The sequence below is a fragment of the Eretmochelys imbricata genome, chromosome 1 (assembly GCF_965152235.1).
Source record: "Eretmochelys imbricata isolate rEreImb1 chromosome 1, rEreImb1.hap1, whole genome shotgun sequence".
In the NCBI taxonomy this organism is placed as follows: domain Eukaryota; kingdom Metazoa; phylum Chordata; order Testudines; family Cheloniidae; genus Eretmochelys; species Eretmochelys imbricata.
The window spans coordinates 114180294-114205068 of record NC_135572.1 but is presented as its reverse complement, the minus strand read 5'-3'; the positions used below and the strand labels follow the sequence as shown (position 1 = coordinate 114205068).

General features: G+C 47.1%; 1 protein-coding gene across 1 annotated transcript in view; it reads right to left on the bottom strand.

The window, feature by feature from the left end:
• Positions 1-24367, bottom strand: part of EDAR (ectodysplasin A receptor) — a 57927-nt gene extending 33560 nt beyond the window's left edge. The window contains exons 1-3 of the mRNA XM_077807085.1: positions 24317-24367; positions 23662-23784; positions 21852-22033 (exon numbers count right to left, since the gene is read on the bottom strand). Of these exons, the coding sequence (XP_077663211.1) occupies positions 21852-22033; positions 23662-23784; positions 24317-24367 (356 nt within the window). The remainder of the gene's footprint in view (positions 1-21851; positions 22034-23661; positions 23785-24316) is intronic.
• Between the last annotated feature and the right edge of the window lie 408 nt (positions 24368-24775).

The following is a 24775-nucleotide window of genomic DNA, read 5'->3' as shown; positions in this document are numbered from 1 at the left end:
TACCTGAGCGGGCTCCATGCTTGCCGTGGTATGGCGTCTGCACAGGTAACTCAGGAAAAAAGGCGCAAAATGATTGTCTGCTCTTGCTTTCACAGAGGGAGGGAGGGAACAGGGGCCTGACGATGTGTACCCAGAACCACCCGCAACAATGTTTTAGCCCCATCAGGCATTGGGATCTCAACCCACAATTCCAATGGGCAGCGAAGACTGCGGGAACTGTGGGATAGCTACCCACCGTGCAACACTCCGGAAGTCGACTCTAGCCTCGGTACTGTGTAAGCACTCCGCCGAGTTAATGCACTTAGAGCATTTTCTGTGGGGACACACACACTCGACTATATAAAACCGATTTCTAAAAAAACGACTTCTATAAATTCGACCTAATTTCGTAGTGTAGACATACTCTAAGAGATGGGGGAAAGCCGACTGCTGCAGAGGAGCACATGGATCAGACAGAGACTTCTCTTAGAGGAGCGTCTATTGATAGAGATTCTCTAGGTTTTAGTCAGGAGGAGAGGATGGAAGAGGATAAAGTATGGGCCAGATCAGACGAGAAACATTCACATGAAGAATCTGACACATCAGAAAAGGGGAGACAAATAAACAGTGACAAGTTTTTAAAGTGCTTGTACACAAATGCTAGAAGTCTAAATAATAAGATGGGTGGACTAGAGTGCCTCGTGTTAAAGGAGGATATTGATATATTCGGCATCACAGAAACCTGTGGAGTGAGGATAATCAATGGGACACAATCATTCTGGGGTACAAAATATATCAGAAGGACAGAACAGGTCGGCGGGGGGGGGGGGGGAGAAGTGGCACTATATGTGAAAGAAAATGTAGAATCAAATGAAATAAAAATCTTAAATGAATCCACATGTTCCATAGAATCTCTATGGATAGTAATTCCATGCTCTAATAAGAATATAACAGTAGGGATCTATTATCGACCAACTGACCAGGACAGTGATAGTGACGATGAAATGCTAAGGGACATTAGAGAGGCTATCAAAATAAAAAAATCAATAATAATGGGGGATTTCAATTATCCCATATTGACTGGGTACATGTCACCTCAGGACAAAATGCAGAGACAAAATTTCTTGATACTTTAAATGACTGCTTCTTGGAGAAGCTGGTACAGGAACCCACAAGAGGAGAGGCAATTCTCGATTTAGTCCTGAGTGGAGCGCAGGATCTGGTCCAAGAGGTAACTATAACAGGACCGCTTGGAAATAGTGACCATAATATAACAACATTTAACATTCCTGTGGCGGGAAGAACACCTCAACAGCCCAACTCTGTGGCATTTAATTTTAGAAAGGGGAACTATGCAAAAATGAGGAGGTTAGTTAAACAGAAATTAAAAGGTACAGTGACTAGAGTGAAATCCCTGCAAGCTGCATGGACACTTTTCAAAGACACCATACTAGAGGCTCAACTTAAATGTATACCCCAAATTAAAAAACACAGTAAAAGAACTAAAAAAGAGCCTCCATGGCTTAACAACCATGTAAAAGAAGCAGTGAGAGATAAAAAGGCATCTTTTAAAAAGTGGAAGTCAAATCCTAGTGAGGTAAGTAGAAAGGAGCATAAACACTGCCAAATTAAATGTAAAAAATGTAATAACAAAAGCCAAAAAGGAGTTTGAAGAACAGCTAGCTAAAAACTCAAAAGGTAATAACAATGTTTTTTTAAGTACATCAGGAAGCCTGCTAAACAACCAGTAGGGTCCCTGGACGATCGAGATACAGAAGGAGCACTTAAAGACGATAAAGTCATTAAAGAGAAACTAAATGAATTCTTTGTTTCAGTCTTCACGGCTGAGGATGTTAGGGAGATTCCCAAATCTGAGCCGTCTTTTGTAGGTGACAAACCAGAGGAATTGTCACAGATTGAAGTGTCACTAGAGGAGGTTTTGGAATTAATTGAGGAACAAGTCACCGGGACCAGATGGCATTCACCCAAGAGTTCTGAAAGAACTCAAATGTGAAATTGCAGAACTATTAACTATGGTTTCAGGGTAACAGCCGTGTTAGTCTGTATTCGCAAAAAGAAAAGGAGTACTTGTGGCACCTTAGAGACTAACCAATTTATTTGAGCATAAGCTTTCGTGAGCTACAGCTCACTTCATCGGATGCATACTGTGGAAACAAGATCAAACCTGAAGACAGTCCAGGGCAAATAAAGACGGTGCATAGAAACCTTTTGCTCCCTGTGGGGGAACTGGTAAGCACCCCTTATGAGATGGGCCACGACAGGGCAGCCAGGCACAACAGAAGTGCTAGACCAAAGCCGCCATCCAACACAGACAGTGGGCCCCCTGCAGCTAACTTACTCCTATTCTGCATGTCTGAGAGTGAGTCTGAGGAGGAAGACACAACCCTGGTGTATCCTGGGATGGAGACAAGAATTCAGTCTCGATCAGCTGAACCAAATGAGAGTTCTCCCTCTTCCACCCTAAACCCCATGGCGGAATTATTTAGGCCCACTTCTGACACCCCTGTGCCACTGATGAGATCCCCGTGTGATGACACACACAGGTTATTGGACAGTGGAGACACACAGGTAGAGGATGTCCTGGGCACCTTAGACCCTCCCACGTTAGAACTAAGAGTGCAGGGTCCTACGCCAGTAGCCGAGGGACCCTCAAAGGAAGCCTCTCCATCCATCAATCAAGAGGATGTTCCCTCTACCTCGGCAACAGAGATTCTCAATAGACGAGACAGGGTGATAAGACCTGTAAAACTGTTAACTTATGATGCACCTGGGGTGACTAGTGAGGAGCCAATACATTTAGCACACAGGATTGTGGAAGCTAAAGTGGGCTTTCTGAGGCCCTTTGGAGGAAACTAATGAGTTGGTATAAAGGGAGTATGATTTGTCGGGACGCCAAATTCTCGGCTGGGGGGAGGATGTAAGCAGAGTCAGGATGAGCTCCACCCTGACATCTGGTGGTGAGGTGTGGCAAGTTGTGAAAAAGAACTTCAGGGGCTGATCTCATTTGCATAAGCACACCCACCCCGCCTAGAATGAGGCCATAACTGCCCAAATGGTCACTTTGGCTGTTGTGGGATCCCCAGTGTCTCTGTTATTGGGGTGGGAAGAATAAATTGTTATTACCCTGATTATGGGAACTGTGCTTGGAACTGTACTTGACCTTTTGTTATGATGGGGGGACTCACCATCAACTAAGTAGCACTCGCTAGGCAAGAGATATGGGATCCAAAACTCTGTGAATTGAGAGAGGCTTGAGACAGGTATTTGTACCTGGTGGTGTGGGCCCCTTTCTGAGGGCCTGAAACACCAATTGCACCTCTGTCTCTCTCCACTGTGGAATGTCAGAGCTAATTTTGGGTCTGTTAAGAGTCTTGCTACAGGTACTGTGCTGAATTCACTTTGGCCTTATGGTGCACCAGCACTAAGGCTCCCACTGCTATGAGCTGAAATCACTGAGAGCTGGAATCACTGAGCACTGTGTCAAGTAGCGGGGAGCCGGAAGAACTAGAGTGCAGTGGTGCTGTTCGTGGATAGGCTGGTGGAGTGTTTGTGAGATGGCGAGCTGAGCAGAGCTGTTCGTGAGACAGTGAGCTGTGCAGAGCGGAGCCGGTCATGAGACAGCTGAGCTGAGCGGAGCAGAGCAGAGCCCTGTGGGGCAGTCAGCTTCAGGACACATAAGGTGACCCTTACCTCTTTCCCCCCACACATAGGCACATTTTAGCCAGACTGGGGAGCAACACTCTGCAGATGAACTTTTGAACTCTGGGGCTGGACTTTTTGAACTTTGGGTGATTTGTGGATTGCTGGACTCAAGAGACGTTTGGGTTCTGGGACTCAAGAACCCGAGGGAAAGGATGTGGCCCAATTTGCTGGGGTGGGTCTTTGCTCATGGTTTGGTTAATGAACACTAGTTGTGGTGTTTCCCCAATTTAATGCTGATGTCGTTTACCTCATGTTATTAAAGATTCTCTGCTACACCGAGACTCTGTGCTTGCGAGAGGGGAAGTATTGCCTCTTTGAGGCGCCCAGGAGGTGTGTAAGATTTTCCCAGGTCACTGGGTGGGGGCTCGAGCCAGTTTTGCATTTGCTTTGATGAGAGGGAACCCCTGTGTACTGAACCCGGCCCTTGCTGCTATCAACTTGGCCTGGCAGAAGTATGCATCCGATGAAGTGAGCTGTAGCTCACAAAAGCTTATGCTCAAATAAATTGGTTAGTCTCTAAGGTGCCACAAGTACTCCTTTTCTTTTAACTATGGTTTGTAACCTGTCATTTAAATCAGCTTCTGTACCCAATGACTGGAAGATAGCTAATGTAACACCAATATTTAAAAAGGGCTCTAGAGCTGATCCTGGCAATTAAAGACCGGTAAGTCTAACGTCAGTACCAGGCAAATTAATTAAAAGAATAAAATCCATTAATAGCTATTAGCCAGAATGGGTAAGGAATGGTGTCCCTAGCCTCTGTCTGTCAGACAGTGGAGCTGGATGGCACGAGACAGATCACTTGATCATTACCTGTTAGGTTCACTCCCTCTGGGGCACCTGGCATTGGCCACTGTCGGTAGACAGGATACTGGGCTGGATGGACCTTTGGTCTGACCCAGTATGGCCATTCTTATGTTCTTTTATAACCATTTTGATGACAACATCATTTCTTACTGCCTGATTTGAGACAGCCTCTCTCATCTTCCCTTCCCCCATAAAGGCAGCTAATCCACCATTAACCATACATGACATGAAGCAGCAACAGTGCCTAAAACAACATTCTGCCTGCTGAGTTCTTGCTGCAGTTTACAGCATGCCCTGAAATGAGACTTTCTAAACAAGACAATATTTCTTTTCAAGTAGTAATTTTCCAGACAAGACCACCAGATGGATTTATTTAGACCTCGGTATACACAACATAAGAATAATCTCCTTAACTGAGGAGTAAAAAGCCAAATTTGAGCAGGCCACCCATCGTGACTAGAAAAACCATCATGATTGAGAGAAAGCCAGATTTGTTCTGATTTAACATAAGAATTATGGTCTGTATTAGGTCCCTCTTGGCAAAGAAAAGATTTTCATGTTTTAAACTTCCATTTTCCTCAAAGTTTGTGCCAAAACAGGGTAACTGGGCAGTATGTATGTAAGAATCTTATAGGTGAGCTGATGAGTAAACAGTCTTAATTTTTGTCAATAAATGACTTTCCTATGCTTTACATAACTATTTTTAATACATGGGTCTAATAACTACTACTGAACATACATGTTATGTCTCATTATGCATTTGTTCTGTATTTTTCATTGTGGTATCTCAGTACCCAATATATACTTGACCCGGCAAAACTTCTGAATTCTGCTTTATTCTGCACACACATGACTTTTTTCTGAAAACATTCACATTCAGAATTTATCGCTGAAACTATTAATCAAAATTCTAAAATAGCCTGTTATATTTTTGTTTGTTCTTTACGCTTCAAGAAATAACAGGTGCCTGTTATCTTGTAACTTAATCTATATTATTTCAACATACAGACACTGGTACACATACAACAGACAGCAGCTGTACACTCACGTTTCAGCTTTATAATAATAGCGGACAGAGGTACAAAACACCAAACAGTCCCAACAGTCATGGCAAATTTCCTTAAAACCTAAATAACTTGCCCAGTTTTAGCAGAACTAAGCTCTTGTATTTCTTTCAACCAAAACCTTCCCTGCCCACATGATAAAAATTAGCTAAAACCAATGCAAATAGTTAATACACGGCTACCTTGATGCAGGAACAAGTAGCCCAGAGCCCATGTCCAGTTACCAAGCCTGATCCTGATTATTTAGTGCAACAAACAGTACCAATGAAGATGTTCCTCTAGTCAGGGAAATTTAAACACACAAATTTGTTCAAACTTTTCTGAACCCTTTAGGCTCAGTAGAAATGCCCCAAATGATTCTAGCTACTGGACGGTCAGCCATGGAATGCCCATGGTTGGAGGACTTTCTGTGTCATTTAAATCCTTTGGCATTCATCTACCTAGAATGGTTTTAAAACCATCTTCTCAAACTGAGGGAAATACTCAGTAATGTAATTGCACAGGTTTGTCCATGTACTGGTGTGTTTGTGGGGGAAAAGGCACAAAAGACAGTAGTGACCTAGTGCAAAAGATCTCTTGTATCTCATTTATGCTCACTATCCCAGGAGGCATGTGTCTTGGCATGGGTATGATTTTCCCCATATGCAGGGAAGCATCTGCAGACGTGCACTGGGGAAGCCCATAATACACATGATAAAAGTTTTTAGCAATGGCTGCTGTTAAATATGTTCTCTTCATCACCTCCAGAGGCAGAGGGGGCCTCCAGATATATAATCCACTAGTTATTGCCACTTGGGTGGTGCACCTTCCCACACCTCTCACAAGAGTTGCTTTGGCTTTTAGAGCCATAGTACACACCTAATAGTATATATTGAGACCAGCTCAGGCCAGAGCCATAGGCCAATTCACTGGTGTGTTAATAGAGATCAAAGGAGCTGTTAATTGTATTGTTTTTGCCCATCTATATCGTGTTGTTTACTATTCTATTCTATTTACATTGCATGTACCTCTGTAATTACGTTAACATTATATATACCCCTGTAATTAGATAACCCTAGATGAAAGTGTGTGCTAGTTTGAGAATGTATTCAGGCATTCAGTTCATGAAAACTAGTAACATACCCTATTGTTTGCTATTACAAACATTTACATGGTAAATGCTCTTGCAACTAAATTACCCATCAAAGAAATCTTGTGAAATGCTAATCAAGAACGTTGAGTGCATTCCTCACTATCTGTCATCAAAGAGAAAACTCATGTGGTTAGAAAGACTGTCAGCTTATCTTTCATGAGAAGATATAAATATGGATTCAAAGAAAGATGTGTTATCTCTGGACTGTTTGGATTCTAACAGGGTAGATTAACTGAACAAGAAGGTGGAGATCCCCAGTTATTCTGGGTAGCCCTGAAGAGACTTTTGGGAAACTGGCAGATTACTACATTTCTACTATCATTTTGTACTTACAAACTTGGACTCACCTGTTATATTTTATCTGCTTTAAACTCTCAATAACTCTCATTCTTTTTTCTTAGCTGATAAACTTATAGTTAGTTTACTATAGAATTGGCTGCCAGCGTTGTCTTTGGTGTAAAATCTGGAGTATCAATTGATCTGGGGGTAAGCGACTGGTCCTTTGGGACTGGGATAAAACTGATATGGTGTGATTTTTGGTTATTGCAACCATTATCACCACGTTCAGTTTGTCTGGGTGGCAAGATAGGCTGGAGAGTTTAAGAGGACTGTCTGTGACTCCATGGTAAGACTGGTATAGTGATCCAGGAGTTCACATTTGTTGTTGGCTTGGTGGAATCTAATTATAGATTAGGGTATCTGCCCTGTTTTCTGGCAGTGTGCACTCACAGTGAGCTACTCCAGATAGTGTGACATATACAGTAAAAGCTTTGTTATCCAGCACATTGAGGGAATGGTGGGTGCCAGTTAATCAAAAATTCCAGTTAACCAGGAGTTAACAATGGAGGGAGGGGGTTTGGGGCAGGGGGTTGGGGCACAGGATGGGTTTCAGGGTGCCAGGTCCGGGCAGCACTCACCACGGGTGGCTCCCTGCAAGCAGCAACATGTCCCTGCTGCTCCTAGGCGGAAGTGCGGCCAGGTGGCTCTGTGTGCTGCCTCCGTCTGCAGGCACTGCCCCTGCAGCTCCCATTAGCCGTGGTTCCCAGCCAATGGGAGCTGCAGAGCCTGCGCTCAGGGCAAGGCAGGGGCAATGCCAACCAGACTTTTAATGGATATCGGAAATGCCGGTTTCTAGAGCTTTCCGGTTGGTAAAGTGCCAGATACCACAGGTTGTACTGTACATAGAAATAATTACCGGTCTCTTTTGTGCCCTGCCATCTAATATATAAAATAAGTGATTATAAGTACTGTTATACTGAGAGGTACTGGTGACTGCACAGATCACAAACCACTTTAAGATCGGGTGTGAGCACACCCTTCAATTACTGTAACTATTAAGAAAAAGTTAATCACAGCCCCCCACCAAAGGCAAAAGGGGTTTTGAACCTGTCCAGGAGTTTCGGACCCAGTGGGTAGAAGGGTTGTCATAAATATAAAGGGAAGGGTAAACCCCTTTAAAATCCCTCCTGGCCAGAGGAAAAATCCTCTCACTTGTAAAGGGTTAAGAAGCTAAAGGTAACCTCACTGGCACCTGACCTAAATGACCAATGAGGAGACAAGATACTTTCAAAAGCTGGGAGGAGGGAGAGAAACAAAGGGTCTGTGTCTGTCTATATGCTGGTCTTTGTCGGGGATAGACCAGGAATGGAGTCTTAGAACTTTTAGTAAGTAATCTAGCTAGGTATGTGTTAGATTATGATTTCTTTAAATGGCTGAGAAAAGAATTGTGCTGAATAGAATGACTATTTTGTAACTTAAGGTTTTGCCTAGAGGGATTCTCTATGTTTTGAATCTAATTACCCTGTAAGGTATCTACCATCCTGATTTTACAGGGGTGATTCCTTTACTTCTATCTACTTCTATTTCTATTAAAAGTCTTCTTGTAAGAAAACTGAATGCTTTTTCATTGTTCTCAGATCCAAGGGTTTGGGTCTGTGGTCACCTATGCAAATTGGTGAGGATTTTTACCAAACCTTTCCCAGGAAGTGGGGTGCAAGGGTTGGGAGGATTCTGGGGGGAAAGACGTGTCCAAACTGTGTTTCCCAGTAAACCCAGTTAGAGTTTGGTGGTGGCAGAGGATATTCCAAGGACAAATGATAAAATTAATTTGTACCTTGGGGAAGTTTTAACCTAAGCTGGTAAAAGTAAGCTTAGGAGGTTTTCATGCAGGTCCCCACATCTGTACCCTAGAGTTCAGAGTCGAGGAGGAACCTTGACAAGGGTTTTGCTGAGTACTGTTTGGTAAGGGCATGTGTGTATGAGGGAAGACACAAAATGAGAGCGACTCATGGCTAGATCAAGAAAGCCAAGCAGCAGCCTGCAAGTCTGGTGTGATCTTGGAGAAGCCCAGAAAGAGGTCTAGGTCAGCGGAGCTGGCTGAACAAAGCTTGGGCCTGTAAGCTAAGGCACTTCTCCTATTGGTTTTGGTCCCTCCTGTGTTTGGAGAAGCAGGAATTTGTACATTTCTTGTAAATAAACAAGATGGTGTCAAAGAAAATACCAGACTACATCACCAATTTCTATTCCCAAAGGGGACATCTTCAGGGCCTCAAACTTTGACTAGCTGCATTTGGGTAAAAAAAACCCCAGTAACACTCAGTTTATTGTATTATCTTGACATACCAAAGGGTATGTCTAAACTACAATAAAACACCCATGGTTGGCCTCTGTCAGTTGACTTGAGCTCATGGGGCTCAAGCTGTGGGGCTATAAAATGGCAGTGTAGCCATTCAGGATCAGGCTGGAGCCCAGGAGCTGGAACCCATGGAGTCCCGAACATCTACACTGCAATTTTATAGCCCCACAGCTGGAGCCCCACAAGCCATAGGACATAGGCCAGCTGTGGGTGTTTTATTGCAGTGTAGACATACCTAAGAGAGGGCACAAGCTAGTAGATACTGTTTTTAAAGTAGTTTTGAAAGAGATACTCATTCCTTTCTTTTTACACTTCCTGTATCCAGTCTACCTCTCCACCTTTGGAGTATTCGTTGGTGGATTGTTAGTGCTACATAATGATGCACTGTGAAACACATAATGAATAAGCAGGGAACTATTGCCAAACCACAAGTGAGAATGGCAGGCCAAAGATACTTATTGCTCCATAAAGATAAATATGGAATAGTCTAGATCCAGTGTCTTTTAGCCACAATGGTTTAGAAAAGATAAACAGCCTTTCATTCAGCTTATCAAATCAAGCTGAAGAAATATATCTTGGGTTTTCGCCATGACACAGCATGACAGGTTTACTTTTGTTCTCAAAAAGAAAAAAAATAGATTTGGGGAAGGTGCTAGAGGGCATGCAAGTGTTCATCTGTTGTTTGAAGAAAGCTCTCCAATTGCAAACCTTAATCCATTTCTGTCAACTTCAAACAGCAGAATTATTTTTTGTGTTACCTTACTGTGCACTAAGTATTTGGACAATGTTGGAAAGTATTTACTAATCAAATTATAGCACTAATTGTGGAAAAAGAGAGTGTGGGTCAAGAGCAAGAGAACTATTATGGATTTTGATGGTCTAACTCTTCCACTGTAATACTAATACAGTAACTCCTCGCTTAACGTTGCAGTTATGTTCTTGAAAAATGCAACTTTAAGCAGAACGATGTTAAGCGAATCCAATTTCCCCATAAGAATTAATGTAAATGGGGGCGGGGGTTAGGTTCCAGGGAAATTTTTTTCACCAGACAAAATACTATATTATTTTTATATACATATATATATATACACACACACACAGTATAAGTTTCAAACAAACAATTTAATACTGTACACATCGATGATGATTGTGAAGCTTGGTTGAGGTGGTGAAGTCAGAGGGTGGGATATTTCCCAGGGAATGCCTTACTGCTAAATGATGAACTAGCACTTGGCTGAGCCCTCAAGGATTAATACGTTGTTAATGTAGCCTCACACTCAAAAAGACAGCAGGAATGGAGGGAGGGGAGACAGCATGGCAGAGAGACACACACCGTGTGTGTGTGTGAGAGGGAGAGATGCACATTGCCCCTTTAAGTACACTGATACCACTCTAAGTAGATCAGCAAGTTGAGACAGCAGTTGCTGCCAGCAAGCTCCCCCCATCCTGAGCCCTGTCGTGTCCCTCCCCAACACCGCTCTGTGGAGATGGGGTAAGTGGGGGGGGGCAGGAGCAGAGGGGAGGGGGACACGCTGACATTAGCACCCCTCCCCCCCGCACCCTGCAGAGCAAGCAGAAGGCTCCCGGGAATCTCCGAAGGCAGAAGACAGGAGCAGCACATGGCAGTGGGAGAGGAACAACTGAACTGCTGGCAATTGATAGCCTGCTGGGCAGCTGCCACACAGGGAACTTAGGGGAGTGGGGAGTTGATGGGGGGGCTGCTGGTCCACCCTAGTTCCAAGCCCCCACCAGCTAGCTGAATAGGGCTGCTCTTCTGCAAGCAGTAGACAAAGCAGGCGGCTGCCAAACAATGTTATAAGGGAGCACTGCGCAACTTTAAACGAGCATGTTCCATAATTGATCAGCAACGTAACAACGAAACAATGTTAACCAGGATGACTTTAAGTGAGGAGTTACTGTACCTCATCTCCACAGAGCAGGGGGAGGGGGAGAACACGACAGGGCTCAGGACAGAGGGAGCTTGCTGGCAGCAGCTGCTCTCTCAACTTGCTGATCTACTTAAAAAGGCAATGTACTTAGAGTGGTGTCAGCACACTTAAAGGGGCAATCCTTAACTCTCTCTCTCACACACACACGGTGTGTGTCTGTCCCTCGTGCTCACTCTCTCACACACACACACGGTGTGTGTCTCTGTCTCTCTCTGTCATGCTCTGTCTCCTCCCTCCATTCTGCCTTGTAGAGTGTGAGGCTACATTAGCAACAATGTGTTAACCCTTGAGGGCTTAGCCGAGTGCTAGTTCATCATTTAGCAGTAAGGCTAAATATCTCACCCTCTGACTCCACCATCTCAACCAAGGTTCACAATCATCATTGCTGTGTACAGTATTAAATTGTTTGTTTAAAACTTATACTGTTTATGTGTGTGTGTGTGTGTGTGTGTATTGTGACAAAGTTCCTGCTCTACCTTGGTGGGTCTTGCGCTTATTGGCGGATTTGCTCGCCTTGGAGCTTCACGGCAGCCCTCAGCTTGGCCGTTTTTCTGAACCCACAGTCCAGGTCGACTCCTCCTGTGTCTGACCAGGAGTTGGGAGGATTTGGGAGTAACCCGGGCCCGCCCTCTACTCCAGGTTCCAGCCCATGGCCCTGTGGATTGCAGCTGTCTAGAGTGTCTCCTGGAACAGCTGTGCGACAGCTACAACTCCCTAGGCTACTTCCCCATGGCCTCCTCCCAACACCTTCTTTATCCTCACCATAGGACCTTCCTCCTGGTGTCTGATAATGCTTGTACACCTCAGTCCTCCAACAGTCCGCGTTCTCACTCTCAGCTCCTAGTACCTCTTGCTCCCAGCTCCTCACACACACACCACAAACTGAAGTGAGCTCCTTTTTAAAACCCAGGTGCCCTGATTAGCCTGCCTTAATTGATTCTAGCAGCTTCTTGATTGGCTGCAGGTGTTCTAATCAGCCTGTCTTAATTGTCTCCAGAAGGTTCCTGATTGTTCTGGAACCTTCCCTGTTACCTTACTCTGGGAAAAGGGACCTACTCAGCCTGCTCTCCTGCTGCTGCCCTCTGGCCTGGGCTTTCCTTGCTTTTTGCCCCTGCTTTCAGCTTCCCCCCCCCCCCGACCGGACCAGATGCTCTCCCCCCTTTCTTTTCCTTTTGTTGTTTTTTTCTTTTTCCGCTGTTGCTAGACTGCTGGCCGGCTGTTGGCCGGCTATTAGCCCCTCCTCCTCACCCGCCCTCGGACGCTGCTGCTGCTCCAGCTGAAACCACCCCCGAGAGAGGGGGGGCCTACCGGCCCGCTTCCCTGGGGGAGGAGTGGAAGGACCCAGCCCCCAGACCCAGCCGCTTGCTGTTTGTCTGTGGACCCGTCTCCGGTTGAGAGGAATCTTATCACTTGCTCCGGCATTTCTGGAATGCAAAAAAGAAAACCCAGAACAGACAGAGAAACAGCTGTCTACCAGAGGAACACTGCCCGGGGAACTTACAAATCTGTGGAGGGGGCCAAAGACTGAGTAACTTTCGAACTGTGCTCTTGTGTGGGGGGAGGCCTTGACTGTGTCGTGACTCTGTTTGTAGGGACACACATGGAGCTGCCCCCCGATCCATCTGTGTCCTCCCAACCCCCACACTACCATCTTCACAACTGCCTCCTCCACCGTCATTGCTGGCTGTTTAACATCTGCCTCTGGACTTAGCTGCTCGCCCTGATTCCACTGTGTGGGCCAGAAGCACCAGCCAACCAAACAGGACTCTCTGGACAAGAGTACGGTGGTTCATGTGCCCCCCCCCCGCCAAACTGCCCATCCCGCAGCCTGTCCCTTTTTACCTGACCCCAACTCCTGTTAACCACCTGCCACCGCCCCCACTGGGGCATCGGCAATGGAGGCCACCAGGGTGACCTCCGCCGCTGCCATGCCCACCGCCTCCCCAGACTCTAGGGGAGCCCCCCCAGCTGGCGGAAAAGGCCAGGGCAAGAAGAAGGGGAAGGGCCCCACTAAAACCACCAGGCCCTCTGTGGCAGGAGCCACACCCACCGCTGCGGCCCTGCCACCGACCACAGTGTCCCTCCCCGCTGCCCCCTTCACCAGCTCTGCGGGTGTCCCTCCCTCACCCCCCAGGACGTATGCCCGGGTGGCGGCAGCCCCCCCCGCCACCTCATCATCTCTCCCGCCCACCGCCTCCGCCACCATCAACAGCGGCCAGGGCCCCTTCCCCACCATGACAAGGAAGCACGATGTCCAATGCCTCCTGGTGCCCACCTCGCCCCATGTGGAGACTACGTGCATGCATTGGTGAGGGTGGTGGGGCCCTCGGCCATTGTGGTGGCCTCCAAAATGTATGGGAAGGTTGTCTTCTTCTTAGCATCGGAGGCTGCCGCCCAGGAGGCGGTGGAGAGGGGCCTGGCAGTGGGGGGGGTGTTTGTTCCCCTAGAGCCGCTAGAGGACCTGGGCGTCCGCCTGGTCCTGACCTCTGTCCCTCCTTTTCTCCCCAATGCTGCCCTGTTACCCGCCCTTTCCACCCTGGGGAAACCTGTTTCTGTCATCAGCCCTCTCCCGTTGGGCTGCAAGGACCCCACCCTCCATCACATCTTTTCCTTCCGCCGGCAAGTGCAGCTTCTACTGCCATCGGCGACACGTGATGGAGAGGCGCTCAAGGGGTCCTTCCTAGTTCCCCACCAGGGGGCCCATTACCGGGTGTATTTCTCCACGGGGGAAGCCTGGTGCTACCTCTGCTGGGCGTTAGGGCATGTCCGGAGGGACTGCCCCTTAGACCGGCAAGGAGGGGCATCTGGGATCCCTGAGACCCGGCATGACATCGGCCCCATCATTGCCGACGCCCCTGGCCGCCCGATACCCAAACCTGCCCATGGGGCACCTCCCCTACAACGCTCAGATGAGCGGGAGAACCCTGCCCTCGCTGCTGACAATCTGGCGGGGCCTATGGAGGAGGGTGTGGCAGAGATACCACCAGGCATGGGAGAGAGCCTACCCCAGGGAGAATCCTCCCTCCCTTATGCCGCCCCACCGTCCCCCCCACCCAAGTCCCTGAGACATCGCCTTTACCCCCTGACATGACCCCTGCTAACCAGCCCCCAGATGATGCCATGGAGGGCTGGGCCCTAGTCCAGGGGAAGCGAGGCAAGCGGAAGGCTCGAGCTCCACCTCATCTACCTGAGGCGGAGGCCCCCTGGAAGACCAGGAAGGGGGGCACCGATGCCGAACCTTCCGCTTTGCCCACAAGTGCGTCCCATCCACCGGTGTCAGCCGGGAAAGACGTGGTAGCACCGGAAGGGAGTGTCTCCCCTCCACGGGAGACCCTCCCCTCCGAGACCCTCGAGGAAGCCCCTTCTGTCCTGACACTACCCGAAGGCCCCGTGAACCCTGAGGCAACTGTCGTGGCGGGTGCCAGCGGGGAGAACCCCCAGGCGACGGAAAGTGTCCTCTCCTCCATGTTCGAGGAGATCGAGGCCCTAGATCTGACCCCGGTTGCCCAGGGGGAGGATGACCTTTTGCCAGCAAACCTCGATTTGGGCGACCTCACTCCACCCCTTTTTTCCCCATGCTCCCTCCCCCTAACTGCTGCTTCTGCTCCCACCTCCGAGGAGCCCCTGGACTCCTCCATCGACCCAGCCGCTGATGGCACCCCCCGACAACCACCGAGCCTGCTCAGGTGACAGCCGGCAGCATGCAGCCGGGACACGAGTCGCCAGGGCACCCCCCCATTGGTGCGGAGCAATCGATTTCCTTCCCGGGCAGGGGCCCAACAGAAGATAATCCACCTCCTGATGCTGTGGCTGCTAAATCCACCATAGAGCCCGCGCCCGGTATCACTGAGAGCTCCCTCCCCACCCTCTTAATCCTCGAGTCTGATTGGGAGACACCACCATCCGGCTGCTTGCCTCCCGAAACCCAGAACCTCACCTCTGCCCCTGCCCCTACCCCTATCCAATTTACCTCCTGCAATGTTATTGCCGCCACCGGGGCTGTCTCCTTCCCTTTCCCAACTGATAACCCCCAGGGAGCGGCCTTTGTGTTCTCCTGTCCCAACCCATTAGGAGCTGCTATCTTCCCTCCACCACCCCTTATCGCCTCAGAGCTTGAGGCGGGTTTAGAAGCTCCAGCCCATCAGGCACCCCGTCGGGGGTCCGCACCCTGCTTGTCTGTTTTAGTGGACCATGGGGCTGCACCAAGGGCTCCCGCTTCTTCTATGCCCTGGAGAAAATGAGGGGGGCTAAGAAACACGTCACCTGCCTCCTGGCAGAAGATGGCACCCCCCTCACGGAACTGGCGGAGATGTGTGGGAGGGCCCGAGCCTTCTACGCAAAACTTTTCTCCCCGGATCCGACCGACCCTAGTGCTTGCAGAGTGCTTTGGGAGGAGCTCCTTACGGTCAGCGTGAGCGACCAAGACCGGCTAGAATTGCCTCTCACCCTGGCCGAGTTCGTGAAGCCCTCCGTCGTATGCCCACTAATAAGTCTCCAGGCATGGACGGGCTGACCGTGGAGTTCTACCGCGTGTTTTGGGATATCCTCGGCCCAGACCTAGTCACTGTCTGGGCAGAGTCTCTGCAAAGCGGGGTCCTCCCTCTTTTGTGCAGGCAAGCTATGCTCGCCTTATTGCTGAAGAAGGGGGACCTCCGCGATTTACGAAATTGGCATCCCGTCTCGCTCCTCAGCACAGACTACAAAATCGTAGCAAAAGCAATCTCGCTGTGGCTAGGGTCTGTGCTGGCAGACATGATCCACCCAGACCAGACCTACACTGTCCTGGACCGCAGTATCTTTGATAACCTATTTATCGTTTGGGACCTTTTGGAACTCGGGCGTAGAGACGGTCTGTCATTCACCCTCCTGTCCCTAGATCAGGAGAAGGCATTCGATAGGGTGGACCACGGGTACCTCCTGAGCACTCTGCAGGCATTTGGCTTCAGACCCCAGTTTGTGGGTTTTCTCCAGGTGCTGTACACTTCCGCAGAGTGTCTGGTTAAGCTTAACTGGACCCTGACCGAACCGGTCAGCTTCGGGCGAGGAGTACAGCAGGGGTGCCCCCTCTCAGGCCAACTGTACGCTCTGGTGATCGAACCCTTCCTCTGTCTCCTCCGCAGGAGGTTGACAGGGTTGGTGCTGCGGGAGCCGGAGCTGCGGCTGGTCCTGTCAGCGTACGCTGATGACGTGTTCCTTGTGATCCAGGACCCCAGCGACTTGGCACAGGTGGAGGCTTGCCAGGCCATTTATTCGGCAGCCTCCTCCGCCTGGGTCAACTGGGTCAAGAGCTCTGGCTTGGCGGTAGGAGACTGGCGGCAGGCGAGCTCCCTCCCACCCGTGCTTCAGACTATCCGTTGGAGCGCGGGTCCGCTGCTCTACCTTGGCATTTACCTTTCTGCCATGCATCCCTCTCTGCTGGAAAACTGGGAAAATTTAGAGGGTGGGGTGATAGAGCGGCTCCGGAAATGGACGGAACTACTCCGATGTCTCTCCCTCCGAGGGAGAGCGCTGGTGCTTAATCAACTAGTCCTGTCCACGCTCTGGTACCGGCACAACACCCGGGTCCCGGCCCCGGGTTTCCTGACCAACCTCCGGACATCGATTCTGGGGTTCTTTTGGTTAGGAAGCACTGGGCCCCTGTAGGGGTTCTTCATCTACCCCTGAAGGAAGGAGGACAGGGCCTGAAGTGTCTACACACTCAGGTCCATGTCTTCAGTCTCCAGGCCCTACAGAGGCTCCTCTATGGTGCAGGCAGTTCAGCATGGAGCACACTGGCGAACGCCATCCTGCGCCACATCCGAGGGCTCCGATATGACCGGCAGCTCTTTTATCTTCATCTGGGAGGTCTTCCGTGAGACCTCTTGGGGCTGCCGGTCTTCTACAAGGACCTCTTCCAGACTTGGAAACTGTTTTTAACGACCAGATCCGTGGCGGCCACCGAGAGGGTAGATCTCCTCGTGGAGCTCCTGCTACACAACCCCCAGCTCCATGTGCAAGCGGCGGAGTCCTGCTCGGTGCGCCAGAGCTTGATCCTGCCAGAAGTCACGAGAGTAGGAGACCTCCTGGACTATGACCGGGGAGACTGGTTGGATCCCCTGACGCTTGCCTGGCGCATGGGGCTCTCCAGACCTCGCACCCCCCGGCGCGTACTTCAGGAGGTGAAGGCCGCTTTGCCGTCCGCTGCTCGAGCTTACCTCGACTGGGTCCTGCTCGAGGGCACGCCCCGCCCACCCTCTACCCCAGGCCCGCCGGACCTTTTAATTGGACCCCTGCCCCTCAGACCTAATCGACCCCCTCACCCCCTCATGAACTGCAGCAGGTATGCTTCGAAACCGCTCCAAGGAAACATCTATACACGCTTGTGCTCCACACCCTTCATGCCCTCACCCTAGTGTCCCGCTCCGACACAAAATGGCAAGACCTTCTGCCACCTTTGGAGGGTGAGCAGCCCCGGTGGGCCAGCCTATATTCCACCTTGGTTCCGAGGCCCATCGGGGACATTAGTTGGCGGCTCCTTCATGGAGCTGTGAGCATGGGCACGTACTTGGCGCAGTTCACCCCCGTCCCAGATACTTGTCCCTTTTGTGGTGTGAGAGAAACCCTGGCGCACGTATATTTGGAGTGCGCCAGGTTGCAGCCCCTGTTCCAGCTCCTCACAAATCTCCTATTATGTTTTTGGTTGCATTTTTCCCCTCACCTTTTTATTTATGCACTCCCCATCTGTGGCCTCACAAAGTCACGGGATCTCCTAGTTAACCTCCTCCTGGCCCTGCTAAAATGACCATCTATAAAACCAGAGAGAGGAGGTTGGCCGATGGAGTTTCCTGTGACTGTGGGGCCGTTTTCCGATCCTCGGTCCGTTCACGTATCCGGGCGGAGTTCCTCTGGGCAGCGTCCACTGACTCCCTTGATGCTTTTGAGGAGCGGTGGGCGCTCTGCTCGGTTCTCTGCTTGGTGTCCCCATCCGGGTCCCTTTGTCTGACCTTTGATTGGGGGGAGAGAGTAAGGGACCCCAGCCCCAGCCATTGCTGCTGCGGACACCATCACCACCACCACCTCCTTTCATACGTGGGTGCATGTGCCCCCCCCCCCCGGATTGTCCACCCCACAGCCTGCCCCTCTTGTTGGGTGCTTTCAGAGGAGGGAATTGTTGGTGACACTCGGGCGTGGCGCCAGGTAACTCGAAGGGGTGGAAGACCACGAGAGTTGATGAAGCCCCCTCGCTCTGGGCCATCAGGTAACTTTGAAGGGTGGAAGACCACAAGAATCGAGGAAGCCCCCCGCTCTGGGCCCAGGCAAGCTTGAACACTTCCCTCCCCTCAAGCTAATGAGAAAACAATTGTGATTGGTTGCTGTGTTACACATTGCATATGCTGCTGTTTTTACTTTGTAAGTGCGTTATGCAATAAAAACATCTTTTGCTTAAAAAAAAAATTACTCTCCTATAGCCATCTGGCCCGACCCTGTCACAATATATATATATATATATAAATACAGTCTTTTGTCTGGTGAAAAAAATTTCCCTGGAACCTAACCCCCCCCCCCCATTTACATTAATTCTGATAGAGAAATTGGATTCGCTTAACGTCGTTTCGCTTAAAGTAGCATTTTTCAGGAACATAACTACAATGTTAAGTGAGGAGTTACTGTACTGCAAAGACAGAGATAAAGCTATATAATTCTCTCTTGTCTTATTTGAGGCAAGTGGTGTGCGGGCTCACTGTAGTGGCAGGCAGAGCTCTACTATATAGAATAGAGTTTTGTCTAATTGTGGACTGAGGGCCACTGATTCCATGAGGTATTTCTGCTAAAGCACTGATGGCAAGATATATCCCTAGGTCAAGATCACAGAATTTGGCCCATCATCTTGGTAGCTATATGTATTACATTTCTTAACTGCCATTCTACTCTGCAAATTGAGGCTCTGCCCCTTGAGAATTACTCCCTGTGTAAAAGAGCCTTTGCCTGGCAGGGAGCTACCCACACGCCATCTCACCTCACTGTCCCCATTCAGAAGATAGGTGTGAGGAGGCATGGCAAGATGCTCCAAATAATCTGGTCTGGCAGAGCAGCCCTGAGTTATAACAGCTTTCCACAGCTACTTAGGAGCAGCCTGTGGGGCTTCTCTAAGAAATGGGGCCCGAGCCTGTAAAAATAGCACAGTGGGGGTTCCGTGTTTATTTTCTCTCAGTAATTTCATATCCAATCACCTCAGTTTACAAGTAAGAAGATATTTTTCTAACTGCCAGCCCTCCAAAATCACTGAGGGATGTGAAAGTCAAATGAGTCCCTTCTTTCTCATGCATCAGCCATTTAGCAATAGAATCCTCTTATCCAAATTCTGTTTTCACTCCCACCTGTGCAAACACAGTATCTTCCAATCATGCCCTGAGTGACAGCTGTGCAGCCTCATTGTTTACAGATTGACCCCCAGTTATACCTGTGCAACTCCATTAGTCTTCCGTGAGGTTGCGCAGGTGTGACTGAGGCCATTATTTAACCTTCATACTTTTCCTTACAGTTGGTGATGTATGAGGAGACAGCGAGGCGAGATTTCTTTCAAATCACCAGGTGAGTTTGCTTGGCTGGCAGCTAGATAAACCCTTCTTTTTACCTGTAAACTGAGGAAAATTTCATATAGAATCATTGATGCAATAAACTCAGGATCTAACTGATTGTCACATGGGGTTGAGAAAGAATTTCCCCCCACGTCAGATTGGGGGGAGACCTTGGTTTTTTTCCACATTTCTCTGTCACATGGGGTGCAGGTTGCTTGCTGGTATTAACTGGCATTATGGTTTGCTGGCATTATCTCACTTACTCAATTTACTGCCATTGCAGGGGCCCTGAGCATTGGTGCACCTCGATCCCTCCTATTCTCTGCCAGGGGCACACAATAGCTTAGTCTCCTGTAGGCTTTAAAACTTTGGTCTAATTTTGGTTGTTGGGTTTAATGTGTGAGTACTGGGTGGTGGCCTGTGATATACAGGAGGTCAGTCAGATTAGATGCTTTGGTGGTTCCTGCTGGCCTTAGCTCACATTACTTAAAACGGTTGAATCAGTAAATGGGTCACTGAGGTTTCATAGAGTCATGGAGTCTATCTTGTACCTTCAATCCCTGCACACAACTCCCATTGATGTCAGTGGGAGTCACACATATAGACCAAAGGTGACCAAATAGTGAATTTTTCTTGTACAATATTTACTTAAATAAAGCCAACTAAAATAAAGTTCTAAAAAATTGCATGCATATGTATGCAGACATTAAAAGATAATAGAGTAGAGTCTCAGAGTTATGAACACCAGAGTTACAAACTGACCAGTCAACCACACACCTCATTTGTAACCAGAAGTACACAATCAGGCAGCAGCAGAGATTAAAAAAAAAAGAAATTAAACATAGTATAGTACTGTGTTAAATGTAAGCTACTATAAAAATAAAGGGAAAGCAGCATTTTTCTTCTGCATCATAAAGTTTCAAAGTTGTATTAAGCCAATGTGCAGTTGTTAACTTCTGAAAGAACCACCATAATGTTCTGTTCAGAGTTATGAACATTTCAGAGTTAGGAGCAACCTCCTTCCGTGAGGTGTTCATAACTCTGAGGTTCTACTGTATATCTAAGAGTACATCTCTAATATATTTGATTTGGTGATTGTTCTATCACTTTTATTTCCCTCTTCCCTTCAGAATTATGCTATCTGTTCTCAGTAGAGCTCAAAATGGTAATAAAAAGGTATCCCTAATACATGGCATCTGTTCTATCTTCATTTCAAACCAATATGACATTCTCTATGAATTCCTTGTTTTTTATCCCTTCTAGTACTGCATTCCCATAATAAGTGACTGGTATCAGCCACAGAATATTATTATTTTTAATCTTGAGAGGGTGTTAATAATAGGTAATATGGCTTTAGTAGCCCTTGAGGATACATCTACAATGCAAAAAAGAAAACCAAAACCCAGAAGTAGTGAGTCTCAGAGCCTGAGGCTCATGCTATGGGGATAAAAATAGCAGTGTAGACATTAACACTTGGGCTGGATCCCTGGGTTTGAAACCTTGCATGAAGGTGGCTTCAGAGCCTGGGCTCCAGCCTGAGTGGGAATGTCTACACTGGAATTTTTTAGCCCTATAGTGCAAGCCCAAGTCAGTTAACCCAGGCTCTAAGACTTGCTGCCTTTGATTTTTTTTTTTTTTTGGCAGGGTGGACATACCTTAGACAGCTGTACTACAGAACTACTAAATACTGTATATTGCCACTCTTGACAGCTGGTCTTTTTCAGAGGAGTCTCATTCTCTGTTTTTAAGGGGGAAACATCCTTCAATCTATTGCATTTCAATGGGATTAAAGGCATACTCCTTTAATCTACTACTACAACTACTCAAAAGCTTTCAAACACTGACATCTATTATTTTTACCAATACCATAAATTATGACTAATTGACATAGTACTTATAACCAGGTGGGGAGGAACTAGGAGGAGGTCAGAGGTATCAATGTGGAAAAGACATTCGGGGCACTTTGAAGGACACGTCTGTAAAGATTCATGGTTATATCCTTACCCAGGGAGACAAGGCCCACATTCTGCATCATTCTCTGTATCACCAGGTGTCATGACAGTGGCTCGAAAAAATCCCTCACAATCTTTGTGACGCCTGCATATCTGGTAACCTCCTTTAGAAAACTTTTCAGACGGGCAAGGAACGCAGCCATAGTCTTCATCTTTGGTGCCATAGCCACAAGTCTATAACAACAGACAGACACTGTATGATAGAACTGCACTTGGTGCTACCATGTAGGAAAAGAGACTGCTCTAGTCTGGCCCCATGGCTTTGTAGTGCTATGGAATACCAAATAGGAGAGCCAAGTTTGTGGTGCAGTCTCTTGGTATCTGTACTGATAAGGCTGAAGAATGATGAAGCGATAGCATGATGTGATTTTTTAGGAAGGGAAAGGGGAGAGACTGTTTTGTTTTTCTCAAAAGCGACCCCCTTTAGCTATTTATATTATATTCCTGACAGACTCAGAAGTGAGTTTCATTCACTCCTCAACTGGAAAAATGATGACGATACATTAGGGCAGGGGGCAAAATCCGGACCGCCAAACACTTTTGAACAGACCCCAAAATCTTTTTATTTACTTATTATGATTGGGTTTTCTTTATTATTTTATCTGGAGACTAGATCACGACTATACCTTGACCAAGAAATTTGAACCTTGCCAAAAACAATTAACTACATTAGGGCATTGAGGATTAGGGATTAAAGCATGTGTGTGAAGCATTATTGTCCCAGCAGGAATATTAGAGATCTTTTCATTGGTGGGGAGGGAAGAGGCTCAGAGTGCTTCTCTTATGGCAATGTTTGCATGATACTCAGTAACCCCCTAACTCTGATTTCCCAGATGAGCATTCAGTTTAGATTAAATAAAACATCACTGGTGTTCTGAACTAAAACCAACTGGTTATTACAAACATATTTATTCAGGATTAGCAACTGTGCAAAATTTACAATTGGAAATTTAGCCTATTAAAAAGGTTTCAGTAATTTATTTTTAAAGTGCAAATTATCTGCTATAAATTAAATGGCTATTTGGGAACTGTAATTTAAAATGTTGCAGAGGTTTCCAAGTTCCTTTAATGCCAAAGTATTTTAGCAGGAAAGCAAAATTAAATTCTCTGTGGGCGGAGGAGGTCAGCAAGCACTCCACGCTATTCATCACATAAAATCTCCAGTGTTAATGTCAGGTTTTTAAATTGCTGATTAGCTGAAATACTGGAACCAAGATGAGCCTACTGGCAAAATTGTGTGTGTGTGTGTGTATAATTTTTTTACATAAGAACTGTTTTAAAGTATTACTTTTAAGAAACTATTTCTGGGCTGTAGTTTACAGAAGCATAAAAGAGTAAGACCTCAATCCAACAAAGCATTTAAGCACATTAGTCATACAGGCTTAAAGTTAAGCATGTGCTCAAATGCTTCCTGGATTGGGTCTGAGTTTCTTTCCTTTCTCTCTCCAATACAAATATAATAAAATCATGTTAGAAATCATGTCTATCTTTAAAAAATGAATAATACTTTTTAAAGAACCAAGAATCCTTTGCACTTGTACAGCACCTTTTATCCAAGGATTTCAGGTGGCACTTTCAGCAGACTGCTGAGCATCCTATATTTGGTATGATCAGTAGTAGATATCTGAGATCCATAACCACTTCTGTTTAGCAGTGCACAGAGACACTAAGCTGCATTTTCATAACTTATACCCAATGTAAAAACAATCCATTATGAACAACATATTTAGTTTTTGTAGGCCATTTTTTCCTATTTCAGCCTCGGGTGTGACATTTCACAGTAAGAGTGAGACTGAACTTACCATATAAGGCTCTTCTCCTGGCTTGCACTGGGGACAATCATGGCACATTCCAGTGGTCTGGTTATAGTATTCATTTTCACCGCAGTTAGAATACTCAGCATTAGCAGAGTAAACCAGCGACACCTGTCACAAAGGTTAAACATTTAAAATATTTAATTTAATCAACCAGTTTTCCCATTACAGACATGTTATCCTTGCCAAACAGCTAGGGTTTGGAAGGTGGATGGATTGACTTTTAGTGCAAAACATCCTAATGCTACTGCCTGGAATTGAAGATAGAATGAATTATGGGTGTTTTAAAACACACATTCCAGCAAAATGGGTGGTGCCCTAAAACTCCAGGGTTGAATTCAGTTGACTAGGATGTGAGCACTGAGATCCCAACTCAGTGAAGCATTTAAGCACATGCTTACGTCCTGTTGAAGTCAATGGGACTAAAGCAGGGGACTAAAGTTAAGCACATGCTTTTTGCTTTGATGAACAGGAATGAGCTGCTAAATTGAGGCAGGAACCTGCCATTTCAATTGTTTGTAGAAGTGCTATGTTAATTTACTGAAGTTAAAAACAAACACCCCCCCCCCCCACACACACCACACACACATAAATGACAGCTATCTTTGCAAGGTGGTTATACCTTAGGCAATTAAATACCTACCACCAGAAAAGGGAACACATGAGTCCATTTATGTTCACCCAGAGGAGCCATATTTTCTTGATACTTTATCTGAAAAGATAAAGATATGATCAGTCATTATAACATATACATTCATAAATATTCTTAATGTTTTTCTCTTTGGGTTTGTATTTTGTCTTCTTCCCTACTGCTCCCCCTTTTTACTCTTCAAAGTTAAAGCTGCTTCATTCACAAGTTGGGAGTTGGTTTTGAGAGCGGTTGTGAAGATGATCAGTTCTAGTCTGCTGTCAAAGTATGAACATTTTATAATTAAAACCAAGCAATGCCTGAAGTTATATAAAGCTCAAAAGAGACACACCCATGAAAAAAATCTAAATATTACTTTAAAAGTAAAGCCCTTTACTCTTCTTGAGAGTGGACTGTCATTATGTAACCTATATGCTTTGTACCGCAGCGTTAGACTTTGTTTCTCCTGGGGAG